The sequence below is a fragment of the Eretmochelys imbricata genome, chromosome 13 (assembly GCF_965152235.1).
Source record: "Eretmochelys imbricata isolate rEreImb1 chromosome 13, rEreImb1.hap1, whole genome shotgun sequence".
In the NCBI taxonomy this organism is placed as follows: Eukaryota; Metazoa; Chordata; order Testudines; family Cheloniidae; genus Eretmochelys; species Eretmochelys imbricata.
Window position 1 is genome coordinate 10,911,145 of NC_135584.1, and position 14,978 is coordinate 10,926,122.

General features: G+C 40.9%; 1 protein-coding gene and 1 long non-coding RNA gene across 2 annotated transcripts; one reads left to right on the forward strand and one right to left on the reverse strand.

Moving 5' to 3' along the window:
- The first annotated feature begins 930 nt into the window (after nucleotides 1–930).
- On the forward strand, nucleotides 931–9,868 carry PRELID3B (PRELI domain containing 3B). The gene is made up of 6 exons (XM_077831603.1): nucleotides 931–1,081; nucleotides 2,329–2,497; nucleotides 4,209–4,298; nucleotides 4,914–4,984; nucleotides 6,216–6,318; nucleotides 9,074–9,868. The coding sequence occupies exons 1-6, from the start codon at nucleotides 1,050–1,052 to the stop codon at nucleotides 9,191–9,193; spliced, it is 585 nt and encodes a 194-aa protein (XP_077687729.1). The 5' UTR covers nucleotides 931–1,049; the 3' UTR covers nucleotides 9,194–9,868.
- On the reverse strand, nucleotides 4,408–5,413 carry LOC144273129 (uncharacterized). Its single transcript, XR_013347736.1, has 3 exons — nucleotides 5,283–5,413; nucleotides 4,559–4,643; nucleotides 4,408–4,477 (listed from the first exon to the last, which is right to left on the reverse strand). It is a non-coding gene; the product is annotated as an uncharacterized LOC144273129 (long non-coding RNA).
- Nucleotides 9,869–14,978: the final 5,110 nt, after the last annotated feature.

The following is a 14,978-nucleotide window of genomic DNA, read 5'->3' on the forward strand; positions in this document are numbered from 1 at the left end:
TTTTTAAATCTGATTAGGGTTCAGTTTACAGGAACAAACAGGAGGGGGAAGTATTAGACACTAAGGGAGAACACTTCCAGTGACTCTAGAAAGAGAAAGCAGTAGTGTAGGTCTTAAGGCTGGGTGTTGAGAGGTGGTGGGAAAATATATGTAATATATAATGTAATATTTAAACGAAGAGGGGTTTATTCACTTTTAGAAATAAAGCAGGGGCTGCCACAAACCGTAGTAGTTTGCTTTTTGTATAAACTTAATTTCCTCATTGTACCCCCCCCCCCTTAAATCTGCTGCTTCTGTAACACCACTGAGAGCGACTTCATGCTTAATCTGAACCTTCTGCATCTTCATTACTAGCTTTGCGTGGAGTCCATTACTTTGCAGGGGGGTGACCGCCTCCCGTTTGCACATGACGCTGCCTGGAGCGGACTGGACAAGTGCTGCCTCCCCCGCTCCGCAGCGCAGGGCCCGAGCTGGTGGTAAATAGCGAGTCCTGCACCGTGCACCGCCTCCGAGCAATGCTGAGCGTACTTGTCCTCCTCCCACGCTGTGCCCCGCGTAGCGGCAAGCCAGAGGATGCCCACTCGCCTCCCACCGCCCCGCCCCTAGCCAGGCTCAGCGGGAGTCAGTTGCCAGGCTGCGCAGCCGCACGCGCGAGGAACACCGAGGGGACCCGGGGGGGGGGGGGGCTGGAAGTGTCGCGCAAGGCTAGCCGGCCTATTGGGTACGCATGCGTCCTGAGTGCAATTATGTCACGAGACAGCCGCAGGCGCGCGCGTCTGTCTGGGGAGGGGGAGCCAGCCCAGCACGTGGCCTCACGACGAGTGGCGCTTCCCTTCTGATGTCACCCTGACGCAAGAGCGTAAGATTGGAGACGGGAGCCTCTTCCCCCTCCCTCACTAGGGCCTAACGCTCCTCCCCTCACGGCGCAGGCGCAGGGGCTGCTGCCGGCTCCGGCTTCCGTTCCATTCGCAGGGACGGCAGGGGCGCCGCGTGCGTGGGAGACGCGCGGCCGCAGCACCGCCCGCCCCGGGCCGGTTACCGCCGGCACCATGAAGATCTGGACCTCTGAGCATGTCTTCGAGTAAGGGGCGGGGCTAGGCCACGCGCGCGCAACGGCCGCGGGGGGTGAGCGACCGCGTTCGGGCCTGGGCCCGCGTGGAGAGGCTTGTTCGCCTGCCGGGGCGGTGTGGAGCCCGAGCCGCGGGCGGGCCTGCCTTGGGCCCAGCGGCCCGCACTGTGGCGGCAAAGCCCCTGCCCAGGGGCTCCCTAGGCGCCGCGGCCCGGAGACCCTGGGCCCCGGGACGCGCTCGCAGCCTGTGGCGCGGGAATCTGCGTGTGCCCGGGAGCGAGGGCCGGGGCCCAGGGGGGAGACGGTTCTTGCCAAGGGGCCCGTACCTATGCGTGGGTGCGGGCTGGAGCGCCAGACCCCGATGAACGAGGCGCGGTGGCGGGGCGTCGGAGGCGGGCGAGGGGATCTCGCCTATTGGCCAATCGTCTCTCGGGAGAAGGGGCGAGCCTCGAGCTCCGCGGAGCTACGGCAGAGCTCGAAAGCTCGACCCTTCCGCCAGCAGCCGTCAGTCCAATGAAAGAGATCGCCCGGCCCGCTGCGTCTGCCTCAGGAAATGTTTAGGTGCAGGAGAGCTGGGTCTGGCAAACTCTGTAGAGTATCTCCCCCCCACCGCTCCTTGGAGTTAATAAAGTCTCAATACATTTATTTAATTATTTAGGCTAAACTCCTTGAAACTTTCTCTGTAGTTTGGGACAGCAGTGGAATTATCATGGTCTTACATAGTTGTTAATTCAAGTGAGACAGGGTTCTCCAACTTCATTGCCCTGCGACCTCCTTCTGTCCACAAAAATTACTGCGTGAACCCAGGAGTGGGACTGAAGCCTGAGGCCGCCCCAGTCCCACTGCCCCGGGTGGGGGGCAAAGCCTGAGCTTCACCACCCCGGGCAAGGAACGGGTCAAAACCTATGCACAAGGACTTCAGCCCCAGCCAGGGGGACTGTAACCTGAGCTCCGCTGCCCAGGGTTGTGGGGCTCGGGCTTCCCTAAGCCCGCCCTGGCAACCCCATTAAAATGGGGTCACGACCCACAGTTTGATAACTGCTGTGTTACAGTAAAGCCAATAATTTAAAAAATCTACAGTACTCTGGTATTTCACAAATAATTGTTTGGTTTGTTTATATATTGTTTCAACTGAATATGTTTTGTACCTGTATTTTTAAAGCAAAATGTAAACTGCATCTTTTTCATTATGTAATAGAAAGTATGACAAACTAATGTGTGCAATTTATAAATGTGGTAATTTTGATTTATTTTGTCAGTCACCCCTGGGAAACAGTTACAACAGCTGCTATGCAGAAATACCCAAATCCCATGAACCCTAGTGTGATTGGAGTTGACGTACTAGACAGACACATAGATCCCAGTGGAAAGTTGCATAGCCATAGACTGCTCAGTACAGAATGGGGGATGCCTTCTATTGTAAAATCAGTAAGTACATTATTACAAGATTTGAGAGAGAAATTACATATGAGTTGTCACATTTTTATAAACAATCAAAACAATATATAATTTACAATCCAGCTCTTCTTGGGACAACACAGGGCCTGGGGAATCATGTGTACTGCACCATTCCTTAGTGCTATCCCATGTCCCTGTCTCCTTTACAATTATTTGCGTCCTTGTGGCACGGGAGGGAACAGTAACTTTACCTACCCTCAAGCACAGAAGCTGCTTTAGTGTCTAGTTCTTGCTTTGTGCAGGCAGGTGGGGGGTAAAGCCCAATATGACCTTTCATGTATTTTCTTGCAATATGACGGGTTTCAGAGTAGCAGCCGTGTTAGTCTGTATTCACAAAAAGAAAAGGAGTACTTGTGGCACCTTAGAGACTAACCAATTTATTTGAGCATAAGCTTTCGAGTGAGCTGTAGCTCACGAAAGCTTATGCTCAAATAAATTGGTTAGTCTCTAAGGTGCCATAAGTACTCCTTTTCTTTTTTCTTGCAATAACAACTCTGTAGTATCTTATTGCTTGGTTACTTGAAAAGCAGAACAGTAATCTGGTTAACAGCTGTTCTCTTAAAGTGTCCTGTTCCTAAAAATGGTAAATTTGTATTGGTTTGTCAGGTACACTGACATTCTTGTATTATGGTTTGATCCTTGAAGAATCAGTTTTGTAGTATGCTTTGGTCCTGAAAGGTACATAAATCATTCCCAATATATTAACATGGCTTTCCTCATGATGAGAATTCCTTTATTAGCTTGGTGGAAGAACCACATGCTTCCTTATTTATTATCAGTTTTAAATACCCCATAAATCAAGATTAGATCCCATTGTTGTAAGGCACTTTATATACACATTGTCAGAGACTGTTCCTGCCCCGAATTCAGTCTGACTAGACAAGACAGACGAAGGTTGGGAGTAAGGGAATAGTATTATTTCCTTATAATAGCTAGTGCTCCTATTTTATGTTCTGGAAGAATAAGGTTGGACTTGGGAAACCATGCCACTTATTTCTCATCTAGTTGAGAGAATAGCATTCTTCTAATTTTTTGTGATGTTACTTTTAAATGATGAACAGAATTCTGTTTTGTAAGTAGTAGATAATATAGTTTAGACTATTGCATACTTTATGTATAAATTTTCCAAAGTTTAAAAGGATGTTAACTTAAATCACATTTCAGTATAAATTGCTTTACCTGCAGTTGTTAGGTAACACAGTTGCTATAACGGAAAAGAATTATAGAAAAATTATTTTATTGTTCCCTGCACATTTGACAACTGACTATGGACAAATTCACCTTTTCCCCTGTACAATCATTCTGCAGCTTTTTTGCAGCATAATGGGCAAGAATTTTTTTTAATAGGAGCATGTGGTTTTAAAACTGTCAGAGGGAAGAACAGTGGGACTTCTGAAGTGTGACTTCTAGCTTTTTTATTAAATAGTTAGATTTCAGACCGATGGTGTCCTTTTAAAGAAATTGAATTAAATTATACCTAATATTTTAAGCAGAAAATAAATACCAACTTTGTCATTTTAAGGCTAGTCGCATTTCTTACTCTTTATTCAGTATGGTAATGTTTACTTTGATATTCCTTAGTATGTTGAAATGAAAGGAAAAAAGTAAATACAAATCTTTAAATTTTTCAGAATAGTTATTGCAGTGTTTGCATGTATAATCTTGGGTGTCTTTCTTGTAGCTCATCGGTGCTTGCAGAACAAAAACATATGTTCAGGAACACTCTGTAGTTGACCCTGTGAAAAAAACAATGGAACTTAAGTCAAGTAACGTAAGTATTGTAATTTCTTTTATCAATAATGCTAAAGTCATTAGTTGACTAACATGTTTAAATTTTATAAACAGTTTGAAAAAGAAAATTTTATCGTGAAAATAGCATACCTCATATTCTCAACCTCCCATAGCCCATTGTAGTAAAGGAACTTTTTTGCCAGCTTTGTTATGAAACACCTGCACTAGAAATGATTAGCAATTAGCAAATACAAAACATCCCACTTTGTTTCAAAAATTCTTTTGTAGTATTGCTGCTACCTTAATGTGTAGTACTTTGCTTGTTACTGTATATCATTTGTACATGGTCATTGTTGAAATCCTTTTGTGGTCTTGACAGTCTATGCTGAAGGATGTAAGAAGAAAAAGTAGTTTAGCAAGCTTGAACTTCAGGATTGATTTCTTTTGTGTATGTTTATACCAGTTTCATGAAATAGTATTCAGCTGTAATTTTAGAATAATAAATTAGAATACCACATTGAAGGACGGTGTTTAAAATCAGATATTTGAGTGTTAAGATCTTAGATTGTTCTAGTTGTGTTTATTGCATCTTCTTAATGATAATTTTTTTTATTTAAGTGATGATGATAATAATCTAACTCATTCTATTCCATAGATTTCATTTACAAATCTGGTGTCAGTAGATGAGAGGCTTATCTATAAACCACATCCTCAAGAGCCAGAAAAGTAAGCACATGAATATTTGTCTTCAAGATTGCACTTTAGAAGAGTAAAATAAATTTACATTATCCTTAATGGCATTGCTTCTGCAAATCCCCACTGTGAGATGGCATGCCCTTCCATATGACAGTGGAATCCATTTCATAGCAGCTGTTCAGGGAGTGAGCATATGCCCCTCTGTTTCAGCATTTTAAAATGAAGGGTATAAAAATCCCTGGTCTCCAAACAGTCTCATTTCCAGAGTCCTGTGTTTTTTACAAATATGAAATAAAATGAAAAGCAACATATAAAGCAAAAAACTCACCCTGCAGCTATGGCTTCTGTCCCACGGGGTTGGGCCCAGCTCCTTGCTCTTGGGTGTTGCGACCTGGTGCATGGTTTCTCAGTGCCATTTCAGGTTTGGCCTGGCTGTCGTTCTGTCATCATGATGCCACTGCCAGGTAAGTGCGGGGCAGGCTTGCTCTGTGACCTCTCTCGGCAAGACCCATCACCCCTCCCCCCCATTGATAGAATGGATAAAATTAAACACACGTTGCAGGAAAATAAAATGAAAAATGGTTAAAAAATAAAATTAAAATAAAAGAAATTTCATGAGTCTCTACTCTTTTTTTCTTCTCTTTCCATCAACCTGAGTGCACACAGACTATACACCTCTGTCTGCATCTGGATTTCTTTTAGAATAACTAAAGTAATTGTAGATCAGATTAGCTGCTCCTTTTGGGAGAGCTGTGTTTATTTTGTAGCTAGTAATATTCCACAGCCACCTCCTGGAGGATTTTTTGCTGCTAGTTCATCTCTCTCAGTGGGAATATGTCCTGGCAATGTCATAAGGGAGAAAAAGAGGTGACTTTTGTGCTTTGAATGTATTCCCTCTGCAGATCTATGCTGACCCTCCCTTTTACCCTTTACTATGGAGAATTAAAGGATTCAAGAATAAGTAAAGGACATTTGTGGGTGGGTGGGGATTACTGTATCTTATTTTGGAATGTTGGAACAGAGAATCATGCACGCCCAGCCTCACAGCAGCCTAGCCCATTTCAAAACAATTAGCCATTGAGGGAGTGTGTGCATGATTTTCTGTTCCAGAATTCCAGAAGCAAGAGAGAGAAACAGTTTTACCTGGTGGATCTGTGGAAGCAGGGCATTTGGAGGGAGGGACATTTTATATTTTTATAAATAACACTCTACTTGTTTTTATAATGTGAAAAAATAAAGTGAACTTGTTTTTTTGACTCAGAACCATTTTGACTCAAGAGGCAATAATCTCTGTAAAAGGTGTCAGTGTCAGCAGTTATCTCGAGGGATTAATGGAAAACACTATCTCTTCCAATGCTAATAAAGTAAGTATGACTCCTACATATATGTTCTTTATGTGGCTTCCTGATTTGTGGAGTTTAAAAAAAAAAAACGCTAAGTTTTTTTAAGTTCATATTACATTTAGTTTACTTTTGAAAAAGATATGGCAGGGCTTCTCAAAAGGGATCATAGTGTGAATCACTTCTTAAAATACAGATCCTGTCATAGGCATCTCCATGCTCAACCTCCCAATCCTGATTCTGCACCTTCCCTAGCATAACAGTAGCACTTTGTTAATATTGTCCTAACATTTAAGATGACAAAATGAAAATAAGCACATTTTAGCAGGATAGGGTGGCTGCTTGATCACATCTCTCTGTGAACCTTTGGGGTTTTCCTCTTGTTGACTGTGTATTTATTAGTACCAAATATCCCCATGCTGTCTGGGCTAGCGTCTCCAGGTCACTTTGAACTTTGGTTCTGTTTTATATGTTTACTATTCCTCCAGTTCAAGCGCCATCCAAAATTCTGCATTGGGCAGATGTGAAGCAGATGCAAAAAGTTGCTGCTTCTTAGTGCAACTGATCAGCTTAGCCTATGGAAATCCAAACAGGTCGTGGATTGCGCTACAGCGGTTGGGAAGCATAGACTTGACAGAAGCAACTTTGCAGATCACAATTTAAGCACTGTTAAACTAAAGAAAATCTTCAAAAAAATGAAAAACTGCTTATTTCCTTGATACTTTGGTTGTTCGCTTTATTTGTTGAAACTGTGTGTGTTGAGGTCTTGTTTAATTTACATCTTCAGTTTTATGAGAACTAAATTCATCAACTTTGGTTTGCTTAAGTTTAATTTATTAGTTATATGCATGGTCTTCGCCACCCCTACCTTTTGATATTGTCATAGAATACAAAACATGGAGACAGACAAAATGCACAGGCAGTAAATATAAACCTAATTAAAGAAAATACTACTTCACATAGTATTCACCTCGTGCAAAGATGTTCTGCACATTGTTTTATGTGACAACTTAGGTATAGTTTAGATCTTTTAAAATGGGGAATAAGAGACATTTAAGGCGTTGTGTGGGCCTCCTGAATGGGGATAAATTTCAGCCATAGAATATAATCCGTGATATTTGCTGGTGTCAGAGACAAGAAGACAAAACTAGATAATTTTATTGCCATTTATAGCAATTTTATCTATGGCCCTTCTAATATATCTCTTCTGTTTTTTAGAATAGTGCCCATCATTTTAGTTATGAGTGTCTCTGAAAGAATTTGAAATCAAATCTATGAACAGCTAGAGACCTAATTTTCCTCCTTGCCTTCCCATCTGTCAGTCATGTGAATTTTTTTTTAAACTGTTTGGTTTTATTTGAATGTTTCACCTCACTCTTTTCTCACTGTTGTATTATTCATTTTCTGATTTTTCTCTTCCTTTTTTCTATACCTTTTTCCTTGTGGTTTTTATTGCAGCTGTAGGAGAGAGAGAAACTGAAGTGAGTCTTCACTTAATTCTGAAGGCTGTGATATTTGTGATAATTTTAATCTCCTGTGGTGGTAAACTCTGAAGCCTTGGTCCTGTTCTTAAGATGTGCTGTTTCCTCTTTCTTAGTAGCTTAATCCTTGATGTTGACAGTATCATAGTTTCTAAGGACTGTCATTGTACAGAGAATTTCTCTTTTAAAAAAACAAAAACCAGGGCCAGTATCATGGAAGGCCTAAATTTAGGATTGCAGCTTTTGAACTCAACACATTATTCTGTTAAGAGCCAGTGTAGTGAGAAATCCATGTATATTAACATATGGAAATGCACAGGTAAGACATCCAGGCAACTTGAAGTCTCCCCTGTATTTGCACTTTTCAATAACCATACAATTATGATTAGCACATAAGTGTTTGTAAATCTCGGATTCAATTGATTTAAAGACATTTGACTTTTTTTTCCCTTCAGGTCCACTACAGGACTGAGTTTTTTAATTTAAACTCATAATCTAACTGATTTGCTTGTAAATTTTCAGAAAATGTATTCTGTGCTGAAAGAAAATACTGTACTTTATCTTCATACTTAATGAAGTGATTCAGTCCCTCTTTCATGTAAAACTCAACTCAATCTTACCTGTGGAACTTCAGTCAACTTCAATATTGTTGGGGGTACTTGTGACTAGGAATATCATACAATGCAGTTATTCTTACCTGGAGATTCCAAAGACCTGGCTTATCTGACCAAATGGTTTTTTTAATAAGATGGGGTGCATTCTTTTAACCAGTTTTGGCTATAATTAGTGTCAGCTGTTTGAGATTCCAGCAACAGTTAGGTGTCCAAAAGGATTCCAAGGGGGTGTGAAGCTGTAGCTTGTGTATTGTAAAATTGGGTGTGTGTGTTAAACAAAAAGTCACATTGTCAACCTTGTATACATTTTGTCAAAACCTAATTACATTTATAAATGTTTTCTGCCTGTCAAAGAGAATAATAGCGAAAATTAATTTTAGATTTCAGTCCAGAGTATAAATTGAAAAATGTTGACCACCACCTGGGCTCAAATACCATCAATTAGCTATGGTCTTTCATAGGTTAGCCCTATAAAGGTTTTAAAGGGAAGTCTGGGGCTTGGGGGAAAGATCTTCCAGTTTGCATGAATAGTGGAGGTATATCTGTACTCACTCTTGGCTCCCCTGTTTCAACTGTTTTGTTCTAGCTAGTCTTCAAGAAAATATGATACCTTGGCTATTTACTTACAAACCTTTCTTTTCTTCATAAATATGAGAATAAGTGTTGTTGTTTTTTTAATTGCAGGGCCGTGAAGCATTGGAATGGGTAATCAGTAAATTGAATGCTGAAATTGAGGAGTTCACAGCTTCAGCAAGAGGAAGCATGAGGACTTCTATGGCAGCAGCAGCATTTGTAGAGAAATAATAGTGAATACAGCTATATCAATTAATAGCTCTAAGTGTCTAAAATAAGCATACTAAAACTTCTCTCCAAGTTGAAATATATTTATTCTTATATTTGTTATTTAAAAGTATATTTGTATATTAGGTAGGTTTTAAATTAAAACTTGGAGAGAAGTTACAAATTCTTGTGACTGAACGTTATGTGGTGGGGCTTCACTAACATGTTAGTTCCATTGGACTGAACATTTGTTTCAAATGAAATAATCTAACATTCAGAGCTTGTTCCTGTATTTAGCTGAACACTTATATAAAATAGTTTTTTATCCTAGGTAAGATTGCAGACGTTGCAGGAGATTGACATGTTAGTGAATCCTACTTGGGTGGAATTCAGTGGTTTGATTCACGGCCTCTACCTCTTTTGGGACCAAGCCCAAAATTAAGCAAAATAGCTTGGGCTGGCAAAGTTGGTGTTATGTTTGTCTTGGGCAGTTGAATGATATAACTTGATTTAGATGGAAGGTATTACTTGAAGTCTGAAGTATAAATGAATGTTTGTATAAAAAATACTTGTTTTGATAAACTGCTGTTAAAGCGTTATTGGATAGCTGAGCTAAAACGGTACTTTTAAAGTTAACTATATCCATCAAACAGCATCTTAAAACTCACAATAAAAGTCACTGCATAGTTTTGAATAGTGTACTTACCTGCTGAGGCCCAAGTTCTGTTCTTAAAGATGAAGTTGCATGTTACATGCCAATAACTGAGGGAAGAACTTAGCCCTAGATGCTTACTCCTTTTTTTCACCATCACAATAAAAAGGAAAACAACCTCTATTGAGAAGGGTACTATAACCACATGTGCATTTTAACATGTAATTTTGTAGACCATTAAAGCTTCATAGAAAAGTAGAAACGTATTTTGAAATCAGAAGAAAAACTGTCTTGACGTTATTAGAGGAACTTTATAGAAGTGAGACTGAGTTACTTCCTCGTACGTTTACAAGAGTTGTTACATTGCTAAACATGTTTAAAATGTTGCCTAATCATGCTTCAAAAATACTCATTAAGCGTGGTATCAGACTATTTGGGTGTCCTTTAATTTAAACACAGTATTTTGCATTTAATTTTCTATGTAATACTCTGTGTGCCTCCTTTATATCGTATTGAAATAATTGTCTGCTTACAAACAAGGCTTTTAAATGAAAGACAGGAATCAGAATTTAGAGGAGGGTTTGGTAATCTTGTTTCTTGGTACTGGCCACAGATTCTTGGTGCTGTGTCATTCTTAAATTCCCACAGCTTATCACAAAGGGTCAGATTTTTGCCAACTGTACTGAAGTCAAATACCATATTACTCTGCAGATAATTCCATTGGAATCAGTGAGGACTTCTCATAAAATAAGGGCTTGTCTACGCTGATTTGTCTACATGGCTTGTGTAGCTGCAGCACATAATTTAGAGAGCTCTCCCAGCGCTCTAAAAAAACCACCTCCATGGGTGTAGCTACCAGCGCTGGTGTACTGTCTATACTGTCACGTTACAGTGCTGAAAGTTGCAGCGCTTGGGGGGGGTGTTTTCACACCCCACACTGCCTATACTGTCACGTTACAGTGCTGAAAGTTGCCGCACTCAAGGGGGTGTGTTTTCACACCCCACACTGCCTATACTGTCACGTTACAGTGCTGAAAGTTGCAGCGCTCGGGGGGGGGTGTTTTCACACCCCACACTGCCTATACTGGCACTGTACAGTGCTGAAAGTTGCAGTGCTCAGGGGTGTGGTTTTTTCACATCCCAAGCGAGAAAAGTTGTAGCGCTTTAAAATGGCAGTATAGACAAGCCCTACGGCACCTTTCAATGTGGGGGGAAAGTGCAAAATGTAGCATTAAAGAAACTGCACTGATGATTTACTGGTCAGAAATCCTGACTTCTTGTGCCATAAGGGGTCCATTTGGCATTTCAGACTTATATGATTATATGTTTTGTTTCATTTTCAGAATATAAGATGTCACCTGTTTAGTATTTTCTGTTATATGCCATTTTTCTGTGATATTGAAGTTGCATATTGAATATTGTGTGTTAAACAAAACTAGATCTTTTCTTAGTTTAACAGTGATCAATATAGTGGGAACACAAACTTCAATAAGATTTTATATAGAGGAAAGACTGTGTATGTGTGTATATAATGCAACAAAAGAAAATTTACCTATTTAAAAATTTAATATTTTTTTCTACTTAAAACCTATGAAGTTTTAATTTGAGACTTTGTGAGTACATTTGTAAAAGCAACTCAGATCCATTAGGGTTTGTGGCCTTTTTTTACACATGGAGATTGTTCATAAAACTGAAATTATATTTCAGCTAAAGATTAGTAAATTTTGCTACTTGATAAAAATTTCTGTAGTCAATACTGTATCTTGTGATAAAAGTTGCAGTGCTCTAAAAAGTTTCTAATCACTAATTTAACTTGTAAAACCTAGCTTAGTTCTGTGCATTTTAAACCCGGCATGAATTTTCCTCATTTTGCTGCACTGTGGACCAACTGACTTGAACTGGCAATATTTAGTAGGCATTTGAAGGATTTTGATTTTTCATATTTATTCAGGCTTTTGTGCTCTTTCTGAGCAGGGTAGTTCTTTGTGTGTGAATATTTTATTTTAAATAAAGTTGTGGCTGAGTTTTGACTAGTGAGTAGGGCAGTCAGTTTGAAGGCTGTTGATTCTTTTCTTCACTGTTCTATAGTGGAGTGGGAGCACTGAATGCAGGGGAAGACACACTCTTTCTAATTTACTTATTAAATAATATATCCCCAAATTTGCAGAGCCACTAATAAGTTAAACATAAAGAGTTCCTATAACCTTTCTGTATTGCCTACTATGCTTTTCTGTAAGACCACCACACATTAACCTGCAGCCCAGTTCCAAGTCCGTTTGAGTCAGTGCATGTTCCTTTGCAATATCTGCTCACATTTCTTGGGGTTAACAGGGGGAACTGAGGCCATAGGGGCAGTGCAGCCCTTTCTGCTCTGAGCTTGTGACCTCCAACAAGAGCTACTTTCCAGAAATTCTGCAAAGCTCCATGGCACTGGGGGTAAAACATCCTGCATGTGTGACTATGGAGAGGCAACATTATGCATAACAGTTACCATAGTAACCTGGTTCTTTTTTATACCTGCTTTCTCGCTATCACTGTGGCATTAAACCCTTGGGTTATAGAAAGCTGGTTGGAACTCAGTTTCTTAGTTCTTACCAATCTAGGAACATGTTTTTAAAAAATGTTTTAACTAGTAGGCTGGCAAGACTTAGAAATAGGTTTAAGTGAAACCATTTTTAACTGCTTTGAAAGATTGGCTCATTCATGTGGTGGGGCCGTTCATGGGAGAGGGTGCAAGGAAGGATGTTGGTAGACTTTTCACCGTTTTCGGTGGTTTGTTTTGGATCTAATGGGCCCATTTCTCTCCTGTGATAAAGCTGTTTTTGTGCCGCGCCAACTGTGCAAAGCAGTCCTAAATAGTTTACCCAGCTAATGGATGATTTCCTTTGCTTAGGAGAAGCACTGGTTGGTGCGGAGTGGCTCCTGTACCACTTCCATCCAGCCCCCAATGTAGAGAGCAGCCAGGGTACCCTGTATCTAGCTGACCCACAGCTGTTTGAATAGCCTCTGGGGGATGTCAGCAGCTGTCTTAATTTACAGCAACCCTGAAGCTGGTGTATGCTGGATACTGCGACTGGCACAAAAGTGACTTAAAGCCACTAGGCTGACTAGGGTTTGCTGTGAGCATAGTGAGGAGGATCTGGTCCAGAGTTTAAAATTCCTAATTTGAACCAGGAAATCAGGTACCCTTTATAAAGAGCCATATTGTGCTATCTGTTTTTAAGTAGATCACCATTATTGATTTCAATAGGAGTTCTGCTTAAAAGTTGCTGCATTATGGACTCAGAGTAAATTTTTTAATGTAGGAGTTGCCAAATCCTAGGGATGTGGTGGTCAAATTTATCATCCTAGATAGATAGGCCCCAAATCACTTTTCTCCTACTGAAAACTATCTGCACTACAAGCCTACACTGTTACAAGGGAATAATAGTTCAATAACAATATTGTGTATATACAACAAGCAAAAATACACTGAGTCACTCAAAGCCTGCCAGACAATTGTACACCGGCTGTGTGAGTTTTATAGACCGGCCCTCAGAAAAGCAGCCAGAAAGGAATTAAGATAAGCCAGAGCCCATTCTGCTTGTTGGTAATGTTCCTCAGTGTTGTGTGCTCACTGTTCACTTTGCAAGTACATAACCGAGCCTAACATACTCTTATTGCCACTTTCTACTTGTCTTCTCAGTTATTTTGGATGCAGGACTGTCAGATTTTTCCTTTTCTGTTTCCATAGCATACCCTCCAGCACAGGGGTTCTCAAACTGGGGGTCGGGACCCATCGGGGTCACAAGGCTATTACATGGGGGGGTCACAAGCTGTCAGCCTCCACTCCAAACCCCGCTTTGCCTCCAACATTTATAATCGTGTTAAATATATAAAAACATGTTTTTAATTTAAAAGGGGGGGGGGTCGCACTCAGAGGCTTGCAATGTGAAGGGTGACCAGTAAAAAAGTTTGAGAACCACTGTGGACTGTACTGAGGATTCCTATTTAGAGAGACCCAATAGAATTCTAGTGGATTTTTTAATGTGAGTGAAGCCCACTAGTGCTGACATAGTTAATCTTAATTGAAATTTACATTTTAAAGTAAATTTGGGAATATGATACATTGTCCAGTTTAATCTCAGGTCCTACTGAGGGATATGCTGGCCGCCGTTTCCCGCAACCCCCATTGGCCTGGAATGGCAAACCATGGCCGGTGGGAGCTGTGATTGGCCGAACCTGCAGATGCTGCAGGTAAACAAACCGTCCCGGCCCGCCAGCAGATTTCCCTGACGGGTTGCGTGCCAAAGATTGCCGATCCCTTGTCTACACTGTAATAAAAGCCCACGGCAACAAGTCTCCGAGCCCAGGCTGACTTGAGCTCTACCTGCAGGCCTAAAAATAACAATGTAGACATTCAGGCTTGGTCTGGATTCTGAGACCACCTCCTGTTGTGGGGTTTCAAAGCCCCAGGTCCAGGCTGAGCCTGAATAACTACACTGCTATTTTTAGCCCCACGAGCCCGAGTCTGTTGACTGGGCTCTGCAACTTGGTGCCATGGATCTTTTATTGCAGTGTAGATGTACTCTTTCACATAAAACCTAATGCTTCTAACTGACTGTAAATTTGTGATACTCTCTCTGGTAGATGCAATATACCAATATGTGATGCTGCACAGAGAAAAGGCTGGCTTGGGAACACTTAGTAGCCCATCAGAGTTCTTCATTATTATGCTACCAACTAGAGATTATAAACTCAATCATATGAGTATAGTAAATAATTTTCCTGCAAACAATGGGCCAAATCTTGTTCTCACTGAAGTAAATTGGAGCAGGATTGAGCCCAGTGTGAACTTTAAAGAAATACCTAGAACTTTGTGGATTTCAAAGACAGAGCAAGAAACTTGTTTTGTTTTATGGCCCTGATCCTGCAAGCAGCTCCACTGGGGCAAGTCTCCGTCAATTTGGGTTCTATGAAGGTATAGACGTCTGCTTCCATGGAGAGGCTTACAGGATCAGGGCCTATGTTTGTAAAGTAACATGTAAACATATGGGGCTACATATACAGTTAATAATATTTGTATAATTCCATTGAAAAGGGGAGACATCTGATTAGCTGGCAGCCTCGGGATTTTTTGTCTTTTTTTGTCTTTATTTTTAAATTAAATATGAAGTA

Bases quoted from the DNA above. Each gene is read 5' to 3' on its own strand.
- PRELID3B (XM_077831603.1), top strand. From the start codon at position 1,050: ATGAAGATCTGGACCTCTGAGCATGTCTTCGA. The intron at 4,299-4,913 runs GTAAGTATTGTA...TCTATTCCATAG, and splicing joins TGGAACTTAAGTCAAGTAAC to ATTTCATTTACAAATCTGGT. The intron at 6,319-9,073 runs GTAAGTATGACT...TTTTAATTGCAG, and splicing joins TCTCTTCCAATGCTAATAAA to GGCCGTGAAGCATTGGAATG.